Below are 15,989 nucleotides of genomic sequence, written 5' to 3'. Positions count from 1 at the left end.
TGAACACCCTGAGTTTTACCTGGGAAATGTGAAAAATTACAAAGGAAGGTCAGAGATTAGGTAAAAGAGTTGAGTTAAGGCAGCGTGAAACCACAGGCAGCAGGGAAAGATTTATTTTGCTGGATTTATATCAGCTCTTTAGGCCAGATTCCAGGTCTTGCAGCTACAATTCACAGTGGCAAACACTGCAGCTGGGCTCTTCATTTGAGCTGGCATGGGAGCTTTATCACCCTTGTCCAGTCAGATGCTGCTCCTTATTTGCCAGTCAAGCCAACACCGATTAAATGGCGTTTCTCAGCGTGCAGGTTGGAGTGTTATTGGCTCTTACCTCTAATTGCTGTCATTTTGGAAGTGTTTCGAACAGATGGCTCGGAGAGAATAAGAGTGAAAAGAGAGTCTTTCATACCTGTGGCAAACAATAAAAAACTACGCTAAGAAAAAGCTTGCTGGGCTTCCAGCTCGAGCTTGCAGGGTTAAATATGGGGAAAACGAGCTAAATCCCACTCTGACTCCTTCAGAAAAGGGACCTCAGCACTTCCATGGGACAGGTTCCCACTCACTCGTGTCTGTTTGCTGTGCCAGGGTGACCCCATGCTCATAAGAACTCTGCCATGCCTGTTGGAAGCATGCTGTCACTGAGGAAATGCCCACTGGGATTCGATCCACTCCAGCTTACTCCAAGTGATAGTTACCTGCATGAAATCATTGCCTTTAAAATAATCAAGCTCATTACCAGATTATGTGCTAAAGGACTGGGAACATAAACCCTTAGCACAAGAAAATTCTCTTATTTTGCTAACTGCTTAAATGTGGAAGTGCAACAGAAAGAAATTGTTCTCGTGACTCATATTTTTCATCATTTGGTCATTAAATAATGATGGATATAAACCTATAAAGTACCTAAACTGAACCTTTTAACAATCCATGAGCAATACTATCATTTCTTTAATAGAACTCGCTGACCGTGCCTTTCTCAGATGCCATTTGTCATTTTCAGCGTGCAATAATCAATAACTTGGCTTTGAAATAAATAATATAGCAGTCGCAATATATTATCTTTCAGGCTGGCCTTATACTAACCATAAAACAAGACTTGGAAAGATGAAAACTTTAGGTAAATGCCCAAAATGGGATAAGTGAGAGTAGGAGCTAAATGAATGAGAAGCTTTATGTAGTTTCCCTTCCTAGTTCATTCATACTTCCCTTCCTTTTAGGTTACTATATCTACTTCCAAATAAAAGCAAGAATTTGGGATCATCTGATTTCAGACCCCCTTGATTCTCTTGCTGTGCCCCTGATTTCAGTCCCAGGCACTGGGTCGTGTAAGGCATGTAAGCACCAGCATCATTCTGCTGCTATTCACCAGAGCAGTCAAACACATGCTAAGTTTTAAACATATGATTGTTACATTAAGATCAATAGGGCCTAAGAGCGCACCTAAATTAAACTTGTTTCTAAACCCAGCTGGGGTTTAGAAAAGCAGCTCCATGACGAGATGGTTAAATCCTGCTGAAGTTTTGGGGACTGTCCTGGGCCCCTTTGGGAGCAGGAGGTGGCATGAGTCCTGAGAACAGAGGCACACGTGGGTGTGATGGCTGTGCTGAGTGAGGTGGCATGTGCCCGCTGTCACTGCAGGGTGTGCTGGGCTCCACCTCATGGATGCCTTGGATGGAGGCACAATCTAGTCCTGTCTGTAGACACCAACATAAATGCTGTCTCCTTCCTTTACAACCTGATAAATCCATTCATGTAAGTAGAAAGGATAGGCTGGAGCACTGTGTAAGACAAGGTAAGTGCAGGATGCAAGAGAAAGCTTAACTCTGCATTCCCTCCTTTTGAGTCTTGCTCAAATCTTTAGACGTCCCCATGTAGTTATTTTCCTTGATTAAATTTAGCCCATAGCCAGAAAGCCTGAAAAACTCCTGCTCAGCCTGAGCTGGTCGTTGTTCACCTCTACACAGAAGCAAACCTGCAGGTTCAGTGTAAGAGGGGAGAAAGCCAGACCTTCTTCACGTTCATCAGAGCAGTTCTGACAGCAGAAGAGCCCTTGAGACACCTGTTTTCCTCTCTTTCCATCTCTTCTTAGGAGAGAAAACTCAGAAAAGAGTTTTCATCAGAGTAAAACCTCCAGGTCCAAACCCTTGGTGCAGCTGAAGTACACTAGCGCTAGCACTGCTCCAAGTCCCTTGCTCATGTCCTTCACTCAGGAAGGGAGCACTCTACATAGGAGCTGACAGAGAGGGGCTGTGGGCTTCCTTCTGCACCTGAGCCACCCAGCAGGGCAGGAGTGGGCAGCTAGGGCCACTGTGGACCCTGTCTCACTCTTTGGAGCTGGTTATTTTCTGATTGAGGACAGAGGCATGGGCTTCTCCCTGGCAAACTCACTTCTAAGTGTTGTTTCAGGGCTCCCTGCTGAGCTTTCTGAAGGTTTTCTGAGTCTGAGAGAGCAGGGGAAAAGAGGAAGGCTTTGTGTAAATAAATTCCCCTCTGAGGGAATGGTTTCTCGATCATCAGTATAACAACTTTGGCTGTTCTTCACAGCCAAGACCTTTGGTGGAAGCTCTCCCAGGCCACAGTGATATACCATGGTAGGGCCATGTCTAGCCCTGGAGGAAGGCATTTGCTGACAGAGGGGCAGTCACTGGGGAGCTTCCCAATGGATCATCCCCTGACATCCCCATGTGCTGTTTAACTGCAGAGATTTCAATATAAACAACAGAAGTTCCTGTCCTTAGGTCTGAGCTGCTCTTGTCACTCTTATGGTTTGAAATAATGGTAACCATTAAAACCACACAACTGCTTCATCCCCTGCCTCAAGTGTGATTGATACTGCCATGGCACACATCATTCAGAGGAGCCACTTTGTCTTCATGACCTTTTGGAAGTCACTTAATCACCCTTCCTTCCCCTGCCCCATCTAGAGTACCTAGTCTTCAGGGCAGAACTGGCCAGAGAAACAGTGGTCTGGTGCTTCAGACAGTGAAGTCTCAGCCTTGGTTCGACTCCCCAGGAGCTCTTGTAAACACAGTTCATTTTGCATTGCCTTTGGAAGAACAGGAAGGAGTTTGAAGGAAGAGATTTAATTTGATTTGCTCCTCTGCTTTTGAGCAGAATGAAGGGCTAAATTAGGGTGATGAACTGGGAGAGGACAGACAAGAAGAAAACTTCAAGATCTCTGAGGGAAGATAACTGGAGCCTATAAAGCGTTTATTATAAGTAACACCAGCACGTGAATCTAAAAATAGTGTCCCTGATGCTTGTGTGTATATGACTGATATTAAAAATGACTGATTTAAAAGAAAGTGCTTCGTGCTTCACCTCTGTTGCCAACCAGGAAGGCAGGTCTCTAGTATTCTCAGACTTAAATGCTGCCAGTATTTCACGTTAGGATAGTCATAAAGTTAAAGGTTAATAGGCTGTACAAATGACAGAGTTTAAAGGGAAAGATGAAGATGGGAAGATTTCTAGCACTTAGGGAACATTTTAGAAATGAAGCTCCTTTGCCTAATGTGATTTTTCCTATATTCTTTCTCATGCTGTTGATCATTATTGCAAATATTTCGATTTGCATAAGTGATTTCTCCTTCACTGCCCACCTTCGTTTGCTTTCTGGATCATCATTACTTCCCACAGTACATGATGAGTTGCAATCCTGCTGCCATGAGAATGTGATATGGTGAAATGAAAGCCATAGCCTCAGAGGGAGGATGGCCAGGGAAACCCAGAGCATGGGGAAGGCTTTTCTTTGATTGCGAGTTGTTAGAACTGGCAGGTTGAGGAGAAAGGCAGGTGTGTGCATTGCTGGAAGTGGGATTGGGTTGTGGTGTTTCAGATTAGCTCAACAGATGTTGAGAGGGACGGACGGAAGTGTATTGCTATGTCAGCCTTGCTACCATGGGTGGCATGCACTCTGCTCTCCAACTAGAGATTAGAGCCTAGTGGAGAGATTAACATGACTAAGATAAATACTTTTACATGGAGACTGCTAGTTATCACATTTGCTTTTGCAACAATTCTCCTTTGGTTTCTGTCTAGGCCTTCCAGGGCGACTGGAAAAGGCTGCTTTGAGCACTACTTCTTCTAGCACTCCTGGGGCTGAAGTTGCTGTGAAACATGGCTCTTTAAAATGCACTGTTTCTTGGGGGGCCCAAATGCTCTTCCCTCAATCTGTTTGGTTCCTAGAATCCTAGAATCCCAGAATGATTTGGATTGGAAGGAACCTGAAAGATCACCCATTCCAACCCCCTGCCATGGGCACGGTCAACTTCCACTAGGCCAGGTTGCTCCTGCTGATCACAGGGAGTTTTAGGGCGGATGATATCTACTCCAGGGCCTGAAATCAAGGTGGTCTTTTTCATCTGGTCCCCATACAACTACTGCCTATAGCAATGCAAACAGATTTCTCAATAATTTCTTTTATCATTGCTTGGGTGAAAAACTTTTGCAAGATCTCCAGTAACTAATTTGCGCAGAATTTTCCTTGTCTGAAACTATCCATCATGCACTGCCTTTGGGAGAGGCTTTTGCTCCTCTTCCCACACTCAGGACCCCTTGCACTGCAACTAACTTCTTGGATCCAGATAAGATCACTGCAGGAAAGAGGTTTTTTTTCATGCTGAGCCTTTGCCTATGAGGCAGATTTGCCTCAAGAGACCCACATACTACTCAGTTGACTGGGGGATCACTTCATCCCTCTGCACCAGCAGTTCTTGGTTTAAGCAGGTCTATGGAGTCAGTGGAATTGCTTGCATGAAGAAGTGCTCATCTAAAAGCAAAGGGTCCTTTCTGTTTGGTCCATTGTAAAGTCTGGGTCTTCATGCATTTTTGCAGACAGATAAAATGCTTATAATGTTCCAAAATGAAAGACAGTTTTCTTCTGAGAAGGAGGCCATGCCTAAAAGTTGAGTGTGGAAAATACCTTCTGTAGCCTTTTATGAGCTTCATTCACTCTAATATATCTGCCTTGTATGCCAAGAAAAGTATAAACTAATGGCAAGGTATTGGTTTTTCAATAACAAGGTTTAAACCAGGGATATAAAAAGCATATCCTATTTATGGAACAATTAATATTGTCAGCGTCTTTTCCATCTTGTCCAAGTTACACATACTGCATAAACTTTGATATATCTCTAAGAAGTACAAAAAATACCAACTGAAGAGTAAACAGGGCAATGCTCCAACACTATTGAGAAGGGAAGTGGTTTCCACATCTTGTAAAATGCATTGGTATTAGAATAAACCAAGGGGTAGTCCTCTTGAATTTTCCTGTGAAGGCTCAGGGCACAGTAGGCAAAAAGTGTAGGTTTTAGCTCAGAATCTCAGGTGCTGGGGCACCTCTGCTCTGGAGGCAGGCTGAGAGAGCTGGGCTGGGTCAGTCTGGAGAAGGCTCCTTAAGGGGAGACCTTAGAGCAGCCCCAGTGCCTAAAGGGGCTGCAGGAAACCTGGAGAGGGGTTTGGGACAAGGGCCTGTAGGGACAGGCCAAGGGGAATGTCTTTAACCTGCCAGAGGGGAGACTGAGCTGAGCTCTTAGGCAGAAGCTCTTCCCTGTGAGGGTGCTGAGGCGCTGGCACAGGGTGCCCAGAGAAGCTGTGGCTGCCCCATCCCTGGCAGTGTTCAAGGCCAGGTTGGACACAGGGGCTTGGAGGAAGCTGCTCTAGTGGAAGGTGTCCCTGCCTGTGTCAGGGGGCTGTCACTGAATGAGCTTTAAGGCCCCTTCCAACACAAACCATTCCATGATACTATGATTGATTATGATTTATAGGCAGTTAATTATTTTGTTGTCTGGGAGCTTTTACGCTCTCAGTAAGCCTTGAAGTCTTCTTTCTGCCCCTTGGATCAGGTAGCACCCTCATTCACTCTTATACATCCCAGAGCACACATGGGAGCTCTGGTCCTGCCATAGCAGTGTCAACTTGAGGGTCAGGGGTTGCACATGGGACCTCCCACTCCTAAGCCTGTGGGAAGACGTTCGGCACCCGCCGTGTCCTTACCCCTGTGTCCGCATCCCCCATGTCCGCCCCTCGGTGTCCGCGCACCGCGGCGCGGCGCTGGCCGTGGTGCTGAAGTGGCTGCAGCTCAGGGCCAAAGACGAGCGGTACGTGTAAGGCAGCATGTGTCTGTGCCCCTATTGTAATACTAGTGTAGCGTTAGTACTGGCATTCCTATTCTTATTGTATTTTTATTCATATTTGTATTATTAGTATAATAATAATAGCAATAATACTCCATAAATTAACATGGAAATCTGTTCCCAGACAAAAGCGAAATAATTTTGCTATGAATAATATGCAAACCCCAAGTTTCCCAGGTGAAGATTATCATGGCAGCATTGTGATCCTGTTTTAATTGCCTCCCTCTGCTTTGTTTGTTCACCTGCAAATTTCAGAGCTGTTTATCAATAATCCTCTATGTGTCACACTACTGCGAAGCATTCCGATCAATATATTATCATTGCAGGGCTTGATTATGAAGGTGAAGGACATTAGCAAGGACATCTGAAAATTTTGATCAGTGTTCTGCAATCTCTGATCAGCTTCAGTGCTTTGCAAACATAGTGTCTGAAACACAATAACGTCAGAGCCTCTGACTAAAGATACAGTACCTTATCTTATAATCATAGAACCCTAGTATGGTTTGTGTTGGAAGGGACCTTAAAGCTCATCCAACTCCAGTCCCCTGCCAAGGGGAGTATCATCTGCACATTTTTCCTACAGTCTTTGGGCATATCTTCTGTTCTTCACTCCATTGCAGCTCTCAAGCACAGCAATACATAACAAACTTCTCATGGCAGTATGGTGTGTACTGTGTACAATTTTCCTGACTGGAATATTTGAAGCAAGAGTGATCTAGAGAAAGTTGAAATGTATTTGAAAGTGTTTGGGTTGGGTTTCATTATGACAGCATTACACAATTAACTTAGATCTCATACTCTGAGTGACAACACAATGTAAGAACACATCAGGCTGCTGAGGAGAAAGAGGTGGTGTTTACTTACTATATTAGCAGTATTGTTTTGTCAGTCCTATTGCTCTGTAGATAGTCAACAATATTTAAATCTATTACATTTCATGCCAAGCTGATTTTTTTCCACTTTTTGTCATACATCATTACTGTAATAATAACAATAATTACCCTGTCTAATCCCTTGAGCACGGTGTTCAGTTGTACATAGTCCCCTTTTATTGGTTTGGGGTTTTTTTTCTGATATTATTCATGGATCCTCAATGGCAAACCAAAAATCTACCTGATATAAAATCAGGTAAAAAAAGTCATCCTTGGTTTCTAGCTAGTGTTCTTAGTGCTTCTTGGTTGCTTCTCATATCTCTGTATGAGGAAGGAACTTCAAGCCACCATTCTGGACTGGAAAGCTGAACTGGTCACGTCCCTGTGACTTAAAGTCAAGGACTGTCTCCTGTTCTGCAGGAAACAGTGGTGTAACTATGGTGGCTGTGATGCTGATGAAGCTGAGGATTGGGAGTTTTGCACAGCAGTGCATTTAGTCCTTCTACTGCTCTCCACCAGCATTGCTTTAATCACATTTGTTACTGAGGAATTTCTTGTATGTATTTCTAATGTCTAACTGCGGTATGACAAACACTGTCTAAATAATGCTTGCCTTTCAAATAGATTTCTTATTTTTCAACCATGTATAAAAAGGAATGCTGAATGCTACATAAATGCAAAGTTATGACTCAAAGAGGATGATCTGGAATTTAGCTTTGAAGGAAAGAACTCTTACCCCAGTGCAGTCATTTCTTGGCCTCTGGTGCTTTATCTTTATTAAGTGGGTTTGAGCACCTATAATAATATATAGAAATAGTGGAAATAAGAAGATCTGTAATCTAGGATAAGGTCTTCCCTAGAATGCACAGAAATGTTGTGTGGAAGAAAAGCGCAGAAACTTCCTTTTCTCTGTTCTGTTTTGCAGAGTGCACCATGGGAGTGATTTGAGTACCTGAGCTGTCTGCATTCCTGAAGATAAGATTTCTCACTGGTGCTCTGAAGAGGTTGAAGTAGCCTCCTGTGGTGTCCACATCACTTGGACTTCTTGGGATTCCTGAGCTTGCCTGAGGAGTAGCCTTCCCTGGGGGCTGGTAGGTGAGACAGAGTCATTAACAAGTGCAGAGCACACTGAGGTCTTCACAAAAGCTCTTATGGAAGCACAGAATGGTCCCATCATTAATTTATTTTTGTGAAACCACAAGCAATTTTGGGGATCTGCTGACCCAGACCAAGATGGTCCAGACTATCCTGCCATTTATAACAACAGCTCTTAGGGCAATTAGGGTGATCACAGAATCTTTTAATAAAGTTCAGAATACAGCTCATGTTCGGTGTGAACATTCAGCATAACTCTCGTACAACTGCCAAGGATCTCTGGTATGAACATGAGAGTCTTTGTAAGCAGCTGATTTTTGAGTCAATGGGCTGTAACACTTTTGAAATCAATGATTATTTAAGAACTCCTAAACCTGCATATTGCCTAGCTGCTGTGCACACAAACCTTGGGTCTGCTCTGCTCTCTGTTGGCTATCTGCAAATGGATTATTTGGCTTTGAGGTCTGAAGGCTGCACATGGATTGTAACACCTCTTTTCTACCCAGTAAGACATTCACAGTACAGCTTTGTGGCAAGTTTTGATTTCAGTAGGAGCTGAAAATACTCAGCACTTTTCAAATGTGGTTCCAGATCACTCATGGATTTCCATAAAGAAGCTATTTGTGACCACAAAGACATCTGCTTATTCGGGGTTTCACCAGTGCTGATGTTTACAGTTTATTTTGGTTTCCTTTTTTTTTGCATTCTACATGATAACTCAAAGTTTACAAATCTGAGTTGGGTATATAAGCACAGGTCTTCAGATGTAGAAGTTTTTCTTCGGGTGTTTCTGTCCTGTCACACTCTGAAAGGGGTAAGATGAGTACAAATAAAGGTTACATTTGGATGTGAAGGTGATGAACAACGCATGTTCTGCCTTGAAATCCTCCGATGATGCTTTCCACAAGAGATTTCCTCCAGTGTATTTAGCTGACCTCTATTCTGAGAGTTCACTTGTGAAAGTGCTAAGTGGTGCACAAGAGGCTAATATTGACACAAAGCTGATTATACTGTCTAGAAATCAGACTGGTGGGCAGATCACAGTGACAGAAGCAAAGGATATGCTGTATGAGTTCATAACGTCATCACTGCGTCGTATCACATTATATAGTGCACATGTGTAGTGCTGTATGAGATGAAGCCTGTACTTAGATCACATCATTTGCCCATCAATTTTGTTCTCATGGATTTATTTCAAATTACATGGAGTTTGCAACATCCCTTTCCACAAAAAAAAAAAAAAAAACCACACCATCACAACCTGGGAATTGTCCCTCTTTCCTGTAAAAATGAGCCTGTGAGTCAGACACAGGACTCTGATCAGACTCAGAAATAAGACACCTCTCAAATTAAACAGCACGCTCTCTTGCAGTGCCATAACGTTCTAATATTTGTCAGGAAAGACCCTCAGCTTGCCAGGAAGCCTCAGGAAAACAGAGACTTACAAAGCCTTCCATTTAAAAGTACAAAAAATGCCATTGTAAGGCATAACAAGGGAATGACTTTAACTGTTCCAAAATACCTCTCAACCCACTCCCATCACGTACACCCCAGCACACTCAGCCAAGTGAAAACCTGAGAGAGGGTATGGTGCACAACTCACTTGTAGTTTTTCTAGTCTTGAATAAAACATCCGTACCAAATACATCCTGTGAGACATTCCTTTTGCTGAAAAGTAGCATCCCTATTCTAAGTAACCTCTGTTTGTTTCCAACCATGCATTTCAGCAGGAGCAATTGAAGGAATGACAGAGAAATGCAATTTCTGTGAATAACTCAGATTTTGCAAAGGGTCTGATGGTGTGTAATGGTTTGCTGTAGGAAGGGGAGAGCCATTGACAGTGTCTCAAACTCAACAGTAGTTAATCTTTGGCATTCACAAAATTGTTTTTAGCTGCCTGGACAGCAACAATAAGACCTGGTAGTGGAAGAATTCATTTTGATTGCCTGGGAAAGGAGTGTTTCTGCATGGGGAAAGCTGTATTCTCATCCCTTCTTTCTCTGAACATCTAAACCCTGATGCAAGGAGGTACTTCAGCACTTGCCTGTTAAAGTTAGCCATGAAGTCAAGTAGTGTCTGGATGGATCACAGTGTCCCTCCAATTGCTCTAAAGCCAAGTGCTGCAAACATCTGCAGGAGATCATGGGGCTGGTCTAGGGAGAGACTCTGGGCTGGCCAGTGCTGCCTTCTGCAGAGACATGGCAGATTGTGGTTCTGCCACTGTCAAAAACCTCCTGTCAGAGTGGAAGCAGATGCAAACCTCACCACTTCTGCCCTGCAAGTCCTGGCTGAATCTTCCCATGGCTGGGCTATGGACATTCTCCCAGCTGGACAAACGAAGGAGCAAGGAAATGAAGCACTGTGCTTTCCTCAACCCCTCAGGATGGGAAAGGGGAAACTGGACCCAAAGTAACAGATGTTTGTCACCCGTGGCTACAGTGGGAGACACTCAGAGTTGGAACCAAATGATCTTAAGGTCCTTTCCAACCCAAACCATTCTATGATTCTATGACAGCTATGAAGATGGCACGAGAATCTATGTGAAATACGATTGCAGACTGTGGTGGGTAAGTTCTTCCAGGCAGACAGGGCTGCCTTCACAGCACTCTGTGAGCATGTAACACAGCAGGCTGTAAGGTACTTTGGCATTTTGGAGCTAATATACGTGCAGCACCTCAGAATCACACAGTACAGGTTCATGTTTCAGCTTAGCAAGAGTACAGGTCTTTAGGAAAATAATGAAAAAGAAGAGGCAGTGCTGAGACAGGATAAATAAGGAGATAAATCACTTTGCAATACAATGCAAGCCAAAACCTGAAAATAAACAATTACTTTAAATCATATCACAAACATCACATTTATACAATTGATCCACGTGTAAATTAGCCAATTAATTCTGAATTGGAACACTAATGAAATACTAATTATCTGTTTGTAATGGAATGGTACGAGAAACAGAAATGAAGAAAGACTGCAGCAAAAATCCACCCAGCTCCATCACCACTGGGCATGGGGGGTGGTCAATACCAGTCCTTAATGTCTGGATATTGCTGGGGGGGGGCATAAATAAAATACATTAATATGTGAAAACATATGGGCTTCAAATGACAGAGATGTAGAAAGGCTCTTTTACAGCATTGCTTGGGTATTTTTATTGTAATAAAGGATTGCAAAGTGGGAATTTCTTTAGTCTTCAGAGGCTTATTTGGTCTTTTTGTCCCTGTTTGGCTTTCTACCATCAGTGGGTCTTTATCCTGAGAGACTCCAGAGGGATTAGGACCTCATAGTTACTAAAGCAGTGAAAGACAGATGGAAAAGGGCAGAGGTTTCAATGCAGAATGAGTTTGGTGACTAATATCCAAATAAAAATCTTCACTGGAAACATGCAGCGGGGTCTTCTGTAAGAGCTTTGCACCCTTGGCTTGTCATGTAAGAGCTGCAAACAGATGAAATAGAGCTTTAGACCAAGTGTGATAGGCAGGATCCCCAGTTATACGACTGTTGGCTGTTTTCTGGTATAGAAACTATTTTGTTTCCCCATTTTTAGTATGTTAAACCTGAGTTGAGGGTATTTCCACTGAAACAGCATTTCTTTGAAGAATACCTGATGAGCTTTACTTTGTTTGATGCCTTTACATGAAACAGCTATTAAGAGGAGCAGAATTTTTCTGTAAACTATAAACTGCTGTGCCCCCATACCCAAGATGTGGATTTTCCATCTCTGCACCTCCATCTTTATCTAAACTGCTCCTCATTTTGACACTGGCAGTTTGATTGGTCATGTAAGATCATTTTGGACTGAAAAAAAACATGTCCACTGAAGATATATGAAATATCCCTTTTGCAGGGGAAAATATGGCATGATTGCACATGATCGCATGTAGATTTTCCCTAGGTTTATAATCACAAGTATTCAGGAGGAAGCTGCACTCTTTGTCAGCATTAACATTGGGAAGTTTAATTCAGATAAAAGATGACTGATTTCAACTTGCCAGGTGGGTGTCTTTAAAAGGGAATTACAAGAGAAATCTGTTATATTTGATTTAGGCTTTAAAACATTTAAATGTACAGTCTGTTGTCTATGCACATGCACACACTGAGTCTGTAGCTCTGACTGTGACAGGAGAGGGGTTTGCAGCATGAGCTCACATGTACTTCACATGTTTAGAAGTGCACCAGAATTGAGAGACTGTTGTCCTCTTCTCTCAATTTCCTCTTTTCCTACTTTATCCTACTTTCTTTCCTCTTTTCCTTTATTTCCTTTCTTTCTCTTTCTTTTTCTTTCTTTTTGTTTTTTTCTTTCTTTCTCTTTCTTTCTTTCTTGCTTTCTTTCTTTCTCTCTCTCTCTCTTTCTCTCTTTCTCTCTTTCTCACTTTCTCTCTTTTTCTCGCTTTCTTTTTCTCTTTCTTGCTTTCTCTCTTTTTCTCTTTCTTTCTCTCTTTCTTCTCTTCTCTTTCTTTCTCTCTCTCTCGCTTGCTTGCTTGCTTTTTCTTTCTCTTTTCCCTCTTTTTCCTTTCCTTTCCTTTCCTTTCCTTTCCTTTCCTTTCCTTTCCTTTCCTTTCCTTTCCTTTCCTTTCCTTTCCTTTCCTTCTCTCCTTTCCCTTTTCTTTCCCTTATTCCTTTCCCTTTCCCTTTCCTCTTTCCCTTTTCTTTTCCCTTTTCTTTTCCCTTTCCGTTTCTCCTTTTTAGTTTCCCCTTCCTTTTCCCCTTCCCGATTCCCGACGCAGATCTCCATTACATACATCTCCGTGACATACTCTCTCCAAACGGGACCGACGTTCCCTTCCCACCGCCGCTGGCAGAGCCGCTGTGCCCAGAGCCGGGCTCACAGTGACAGCTCTACCGTCGGTCCCGCCGCAGCCCGCAGGGACTCGGCCCCTCCGCCCGGGTCCGCTGTGCGGTGCGCGGTGCTCCGCGCTACGTGCCCGCCCGTCCCGGGACGCGGGGCAGCCCGGCAGGGGGCGCCCTTTGCCCGGCGGCGGGACTGGACCCCAGTACCGGAGGATCGGGTCCGGCCGGGACCCGGAGGCCCGGAGCCCTGGAACCCCAAGCCGCTGCTCGACGTGTCCGGCCGGGCCCTGTCCTGCGGTACCCGGGGGAGCTCCGTGGTGATGCCCGAGCCGCAGCCCCCCGCAAAGTCGTTCTTGCCCGGGCTGTCTCCAGCGCCCCGCATCCCGGCTGAGTGCGGTCCCCGACGCCGGCGGCTTTTGTTACCGGCGGTGCGGGGCGGGAGGGTTGCGGGGGGCGGCGCGGCGGGCGAGGGGAGGTTTTGCGGCCGGAGCGGCGCGATCCGCGCCATTCGCCTCTCGCCGCTCCCGCGGTGCTTCGGCCGAGCCGGGATCCCTTTGTGCTAATAGCCCCGTCCCCATTTGCCGCCTAATTGGACTATATAAAGGCAATAACGGGCGGGCGCTGGCAGCCGCCAGCCACGGCAGCACGTCGTGGGGAGCGGCGGGGGGGGGGGACCCCGGGGCCGCGGTGGCTGCGGGCAGGGGCTGCGCGGAGCCTTCTCCTCCCGTCCGCCTCCCCGCCTAATCCCATTTGCCATTGTGCGTGCCCAATCGCCGTGTGCTCCCCGCGCTTAACTTGGATGACATTTTGATTTCATCATTAGCATCCGGCGCCAGGTTGACGCAGCAGCAGCGGCGGCGGGAGGCGGCGGCGGCAGCGACGACCCCGGCTCTCCGCCTGCCCGCAGCAGCCCCCCGGTGCCGCGGGCTGCGCGGGTCCCCTCGGCCCCCCGCCCTGCCTTCCCCCCATGCGAGGGGCCCCCGGCCGGCCCCGCCGCCGCGCTCCCCCGCCGCCCCGCTGCGCCTCTCCCCGGGAGCCGCCACCTGCGCGCCGGGCGCGGGCTGCGGGGCCAGCGGCGGGCAGGAGCCGGGCGGGCACCGGAGGATGCCGGAGACCGGGCAGGAGCCCCCCAGCGCCCCGCCGCCGCCGCCGCCCCCCAAGGAGTCTTTTTACATCAAGAACCTGCTCAACGGCGGCCCCCCCAAAGCTCCCCCCAAGCAGCCGCGGGCGCTGTTCGCTCCCCCGGGGAAAGCGGCGGGGGACGGCACCGGTTTCGCCCTCTCGCAGGTGGGAGACCTCGCTTTTCCCCGCTTCGAGATCCCGGCGCCGCGCTTCGCCCTGAGCGCCCATTGCCTGGAGCGGGCTCAGACCTGGTGGTACCCTTACGCCCTGACACCGGCCGGAGCCCACCTGCCCCGCACGGAAGGTACCGATCCCCCTCTTTCCATCCCTTCATCCGTTCCGGCGGGGCGGCGCGGGGGTCCGGCCGGCTCAACCCGCTTCCCCCGACGGTAATCGAGGGCCGGGCGCTGAAGGTGTTCTCTTTGTGTCCCTTATTCCCCTTCCTCTCCCCTTTCCCCGTCCTTCCCCTCCAGCCGCGGAGAAATCCCTGCTGAGGGACTCGTCCCCTGCTTCGGGCACCGACCGGGACTCGCCGGAGCCGCTGCTGAAGGCGGAAGGGGAGCAAAAGGAGCTGGACTCCAAGAGCCCTGACGAGATCGTCCTGGAGGAGAGCGACTCGGAGGAGGCGAAGAAAGAAGGGGCGGCCGAGGACTGGAAGAAGAGAGAGGAGAGCCCGGAGAAGAAGCCGTGCCGCAAGAAGAAGACGCGCACGGTGTTCAGCCGCAGCCAGGTCTTCCAACTGGAGTCCACCTTCGACATGAAGCGCTACTTGAGCAGCTCGGAGCGGGCCGGCCTGGCCGCTTCCCTCCACCTGACAGAGACCCAGGTGAAGATTTGGTTCCAGAACCGTCGGAACAAGTGGAAACGGCAACTTGCGGCCGAGCTGGAGGCGGCCAACCTCAGCCACGCCGCCGCGCAGCGCATCGTCCGCGTCCCCATCCTCTACCACGAGAACTCGGGCGCGGAGGGGAGCGCGGGGGGCGGCGGAGCCCCCGGTACTCAGCCCCTGCTCACCTTCCCTCACCCCGTCTACTACTCCCACCCCGTGGTCACCTCCGTGCCGCTCCTGCGGCCCGTCTGAGCCCGCCCGCCCGCCGCCGCTGCGCGGAGAGGCGCGGAGAGGCTCGCAAAGTCACTTGTAAGTACTCCGGCCGCTTGTGCGGTTCACCCGGCCGGCGGCTGCGGAGCGGGATGGGGAAGGGGGGTGGGGGGGAAGAGAAGGGTGCGGGAGGGGACACACACAACGCGACACCCCTCGGAGGTGATGCTGGGAGAAAAGTCACGAAAAATGAGGAAAATAAAGCTAAAAAATCAATAAAAATTGAAAGGGGGTGGGGAAAGGGAGGGTGGAAAATAAGGAAAATAAAAGCAGGAACTTGTAGAGGACCCTGGAGCTGTCACACCTTTTATAAACGTGGACGAAAACCGCGGTGGTCTCTGTGGCTTTAGTTTTATTTTTGTAAAAAATTTTAAAAAATAAGGAAAAAAATGAAAAAAAAAAAAGAATAATAATGAAAAAAAAATGTATCATGATCCCAGGCCGCTCCTCAGCATTTGCCAAACGCTCAAGGGAGGGCGAATTTCTGTTCCTTTCGGACCTCTCCTCCTGCCTCCAAATTGGTCAGGCTCCTGCTCCTGTCGCGACACAGACATTACCGAGCGCGGCTTTTCGTTCCAGCAGACCCCGGCACCGAGTTTTGCTTTCCCAGGTTTTGTACCTTTCGGTTTCTGTCATGGGACTTAATAACGAGAAAAGAAACGCGGCCTCAAAGCGAACGGTTAAAACGCCCCCGAACGCGTTTGAGCGCCCCTTATTTATTACCGATGACTTGGATATTTGGAATTCTTGTTTTATTTAGTCTTCCGGTTGATTTATTTTTGTTTCCTTGTAAAGTTATTTGTTTTTTTTGGGGGGGGGTGGTAAAAATCTGTACCTTTTTCTTTCTTTTTTGTATAATGATTATAATTATTATTGTTC

The 15,989-nt window shown here is 47.1% G+C and overlaps 1 protein-coding gene across 1 annotated transcript; it reads left to right on the top strand.

Annotated features, from left to right (window-relative positions):
* Positions 1 to 13,993: 13,993 nt before the first annotated feature.
* HMX3 (H6 family homeobox 3) lies at positions 13,994 to 15,192 on the top strand. The gene is made up of 2 exons (XM_061364254.1): positions 13,994 to 14,315; positions 14,485 to 15,192. The coding sequence occupies exons 1-2, from the start codon at positions 13,994 to 13,996 to the stop codon at positions 15,090 to 15,092; spliced, it is 930 nt and encodes a 309-aa protein (XP_061220238.1). The 3' UTR covers positions 15,093 to 15,192.
* The last annotated feature ends 797 nt before the right edge of the window (positions 15,193 to 15,989 follow it).

Source organism: Neopsephotus bourkii, unplaced genomic scaffold (assembly GCF_033783945.1).
Source record: "Neopsephotus bourkii isolate Nb327-2 ecotype Australia unplaced genomic scaffold, CSIRO-AGI_Nbou_v1 NB_1189, whole genome shotgun sequence".
In the NCBI taxonomy this organism is placed as follows: Eukaryota; Metazoa; Chordata; class Aves; order Psittaciformes; family Psittacidae; genus Neopsephotus; species Neopsephotus bourkii.
Note: the sequence above shows the minus strand (reverse complement) of the source record. Positions and strands in the feature narration are given on the sequence as shown.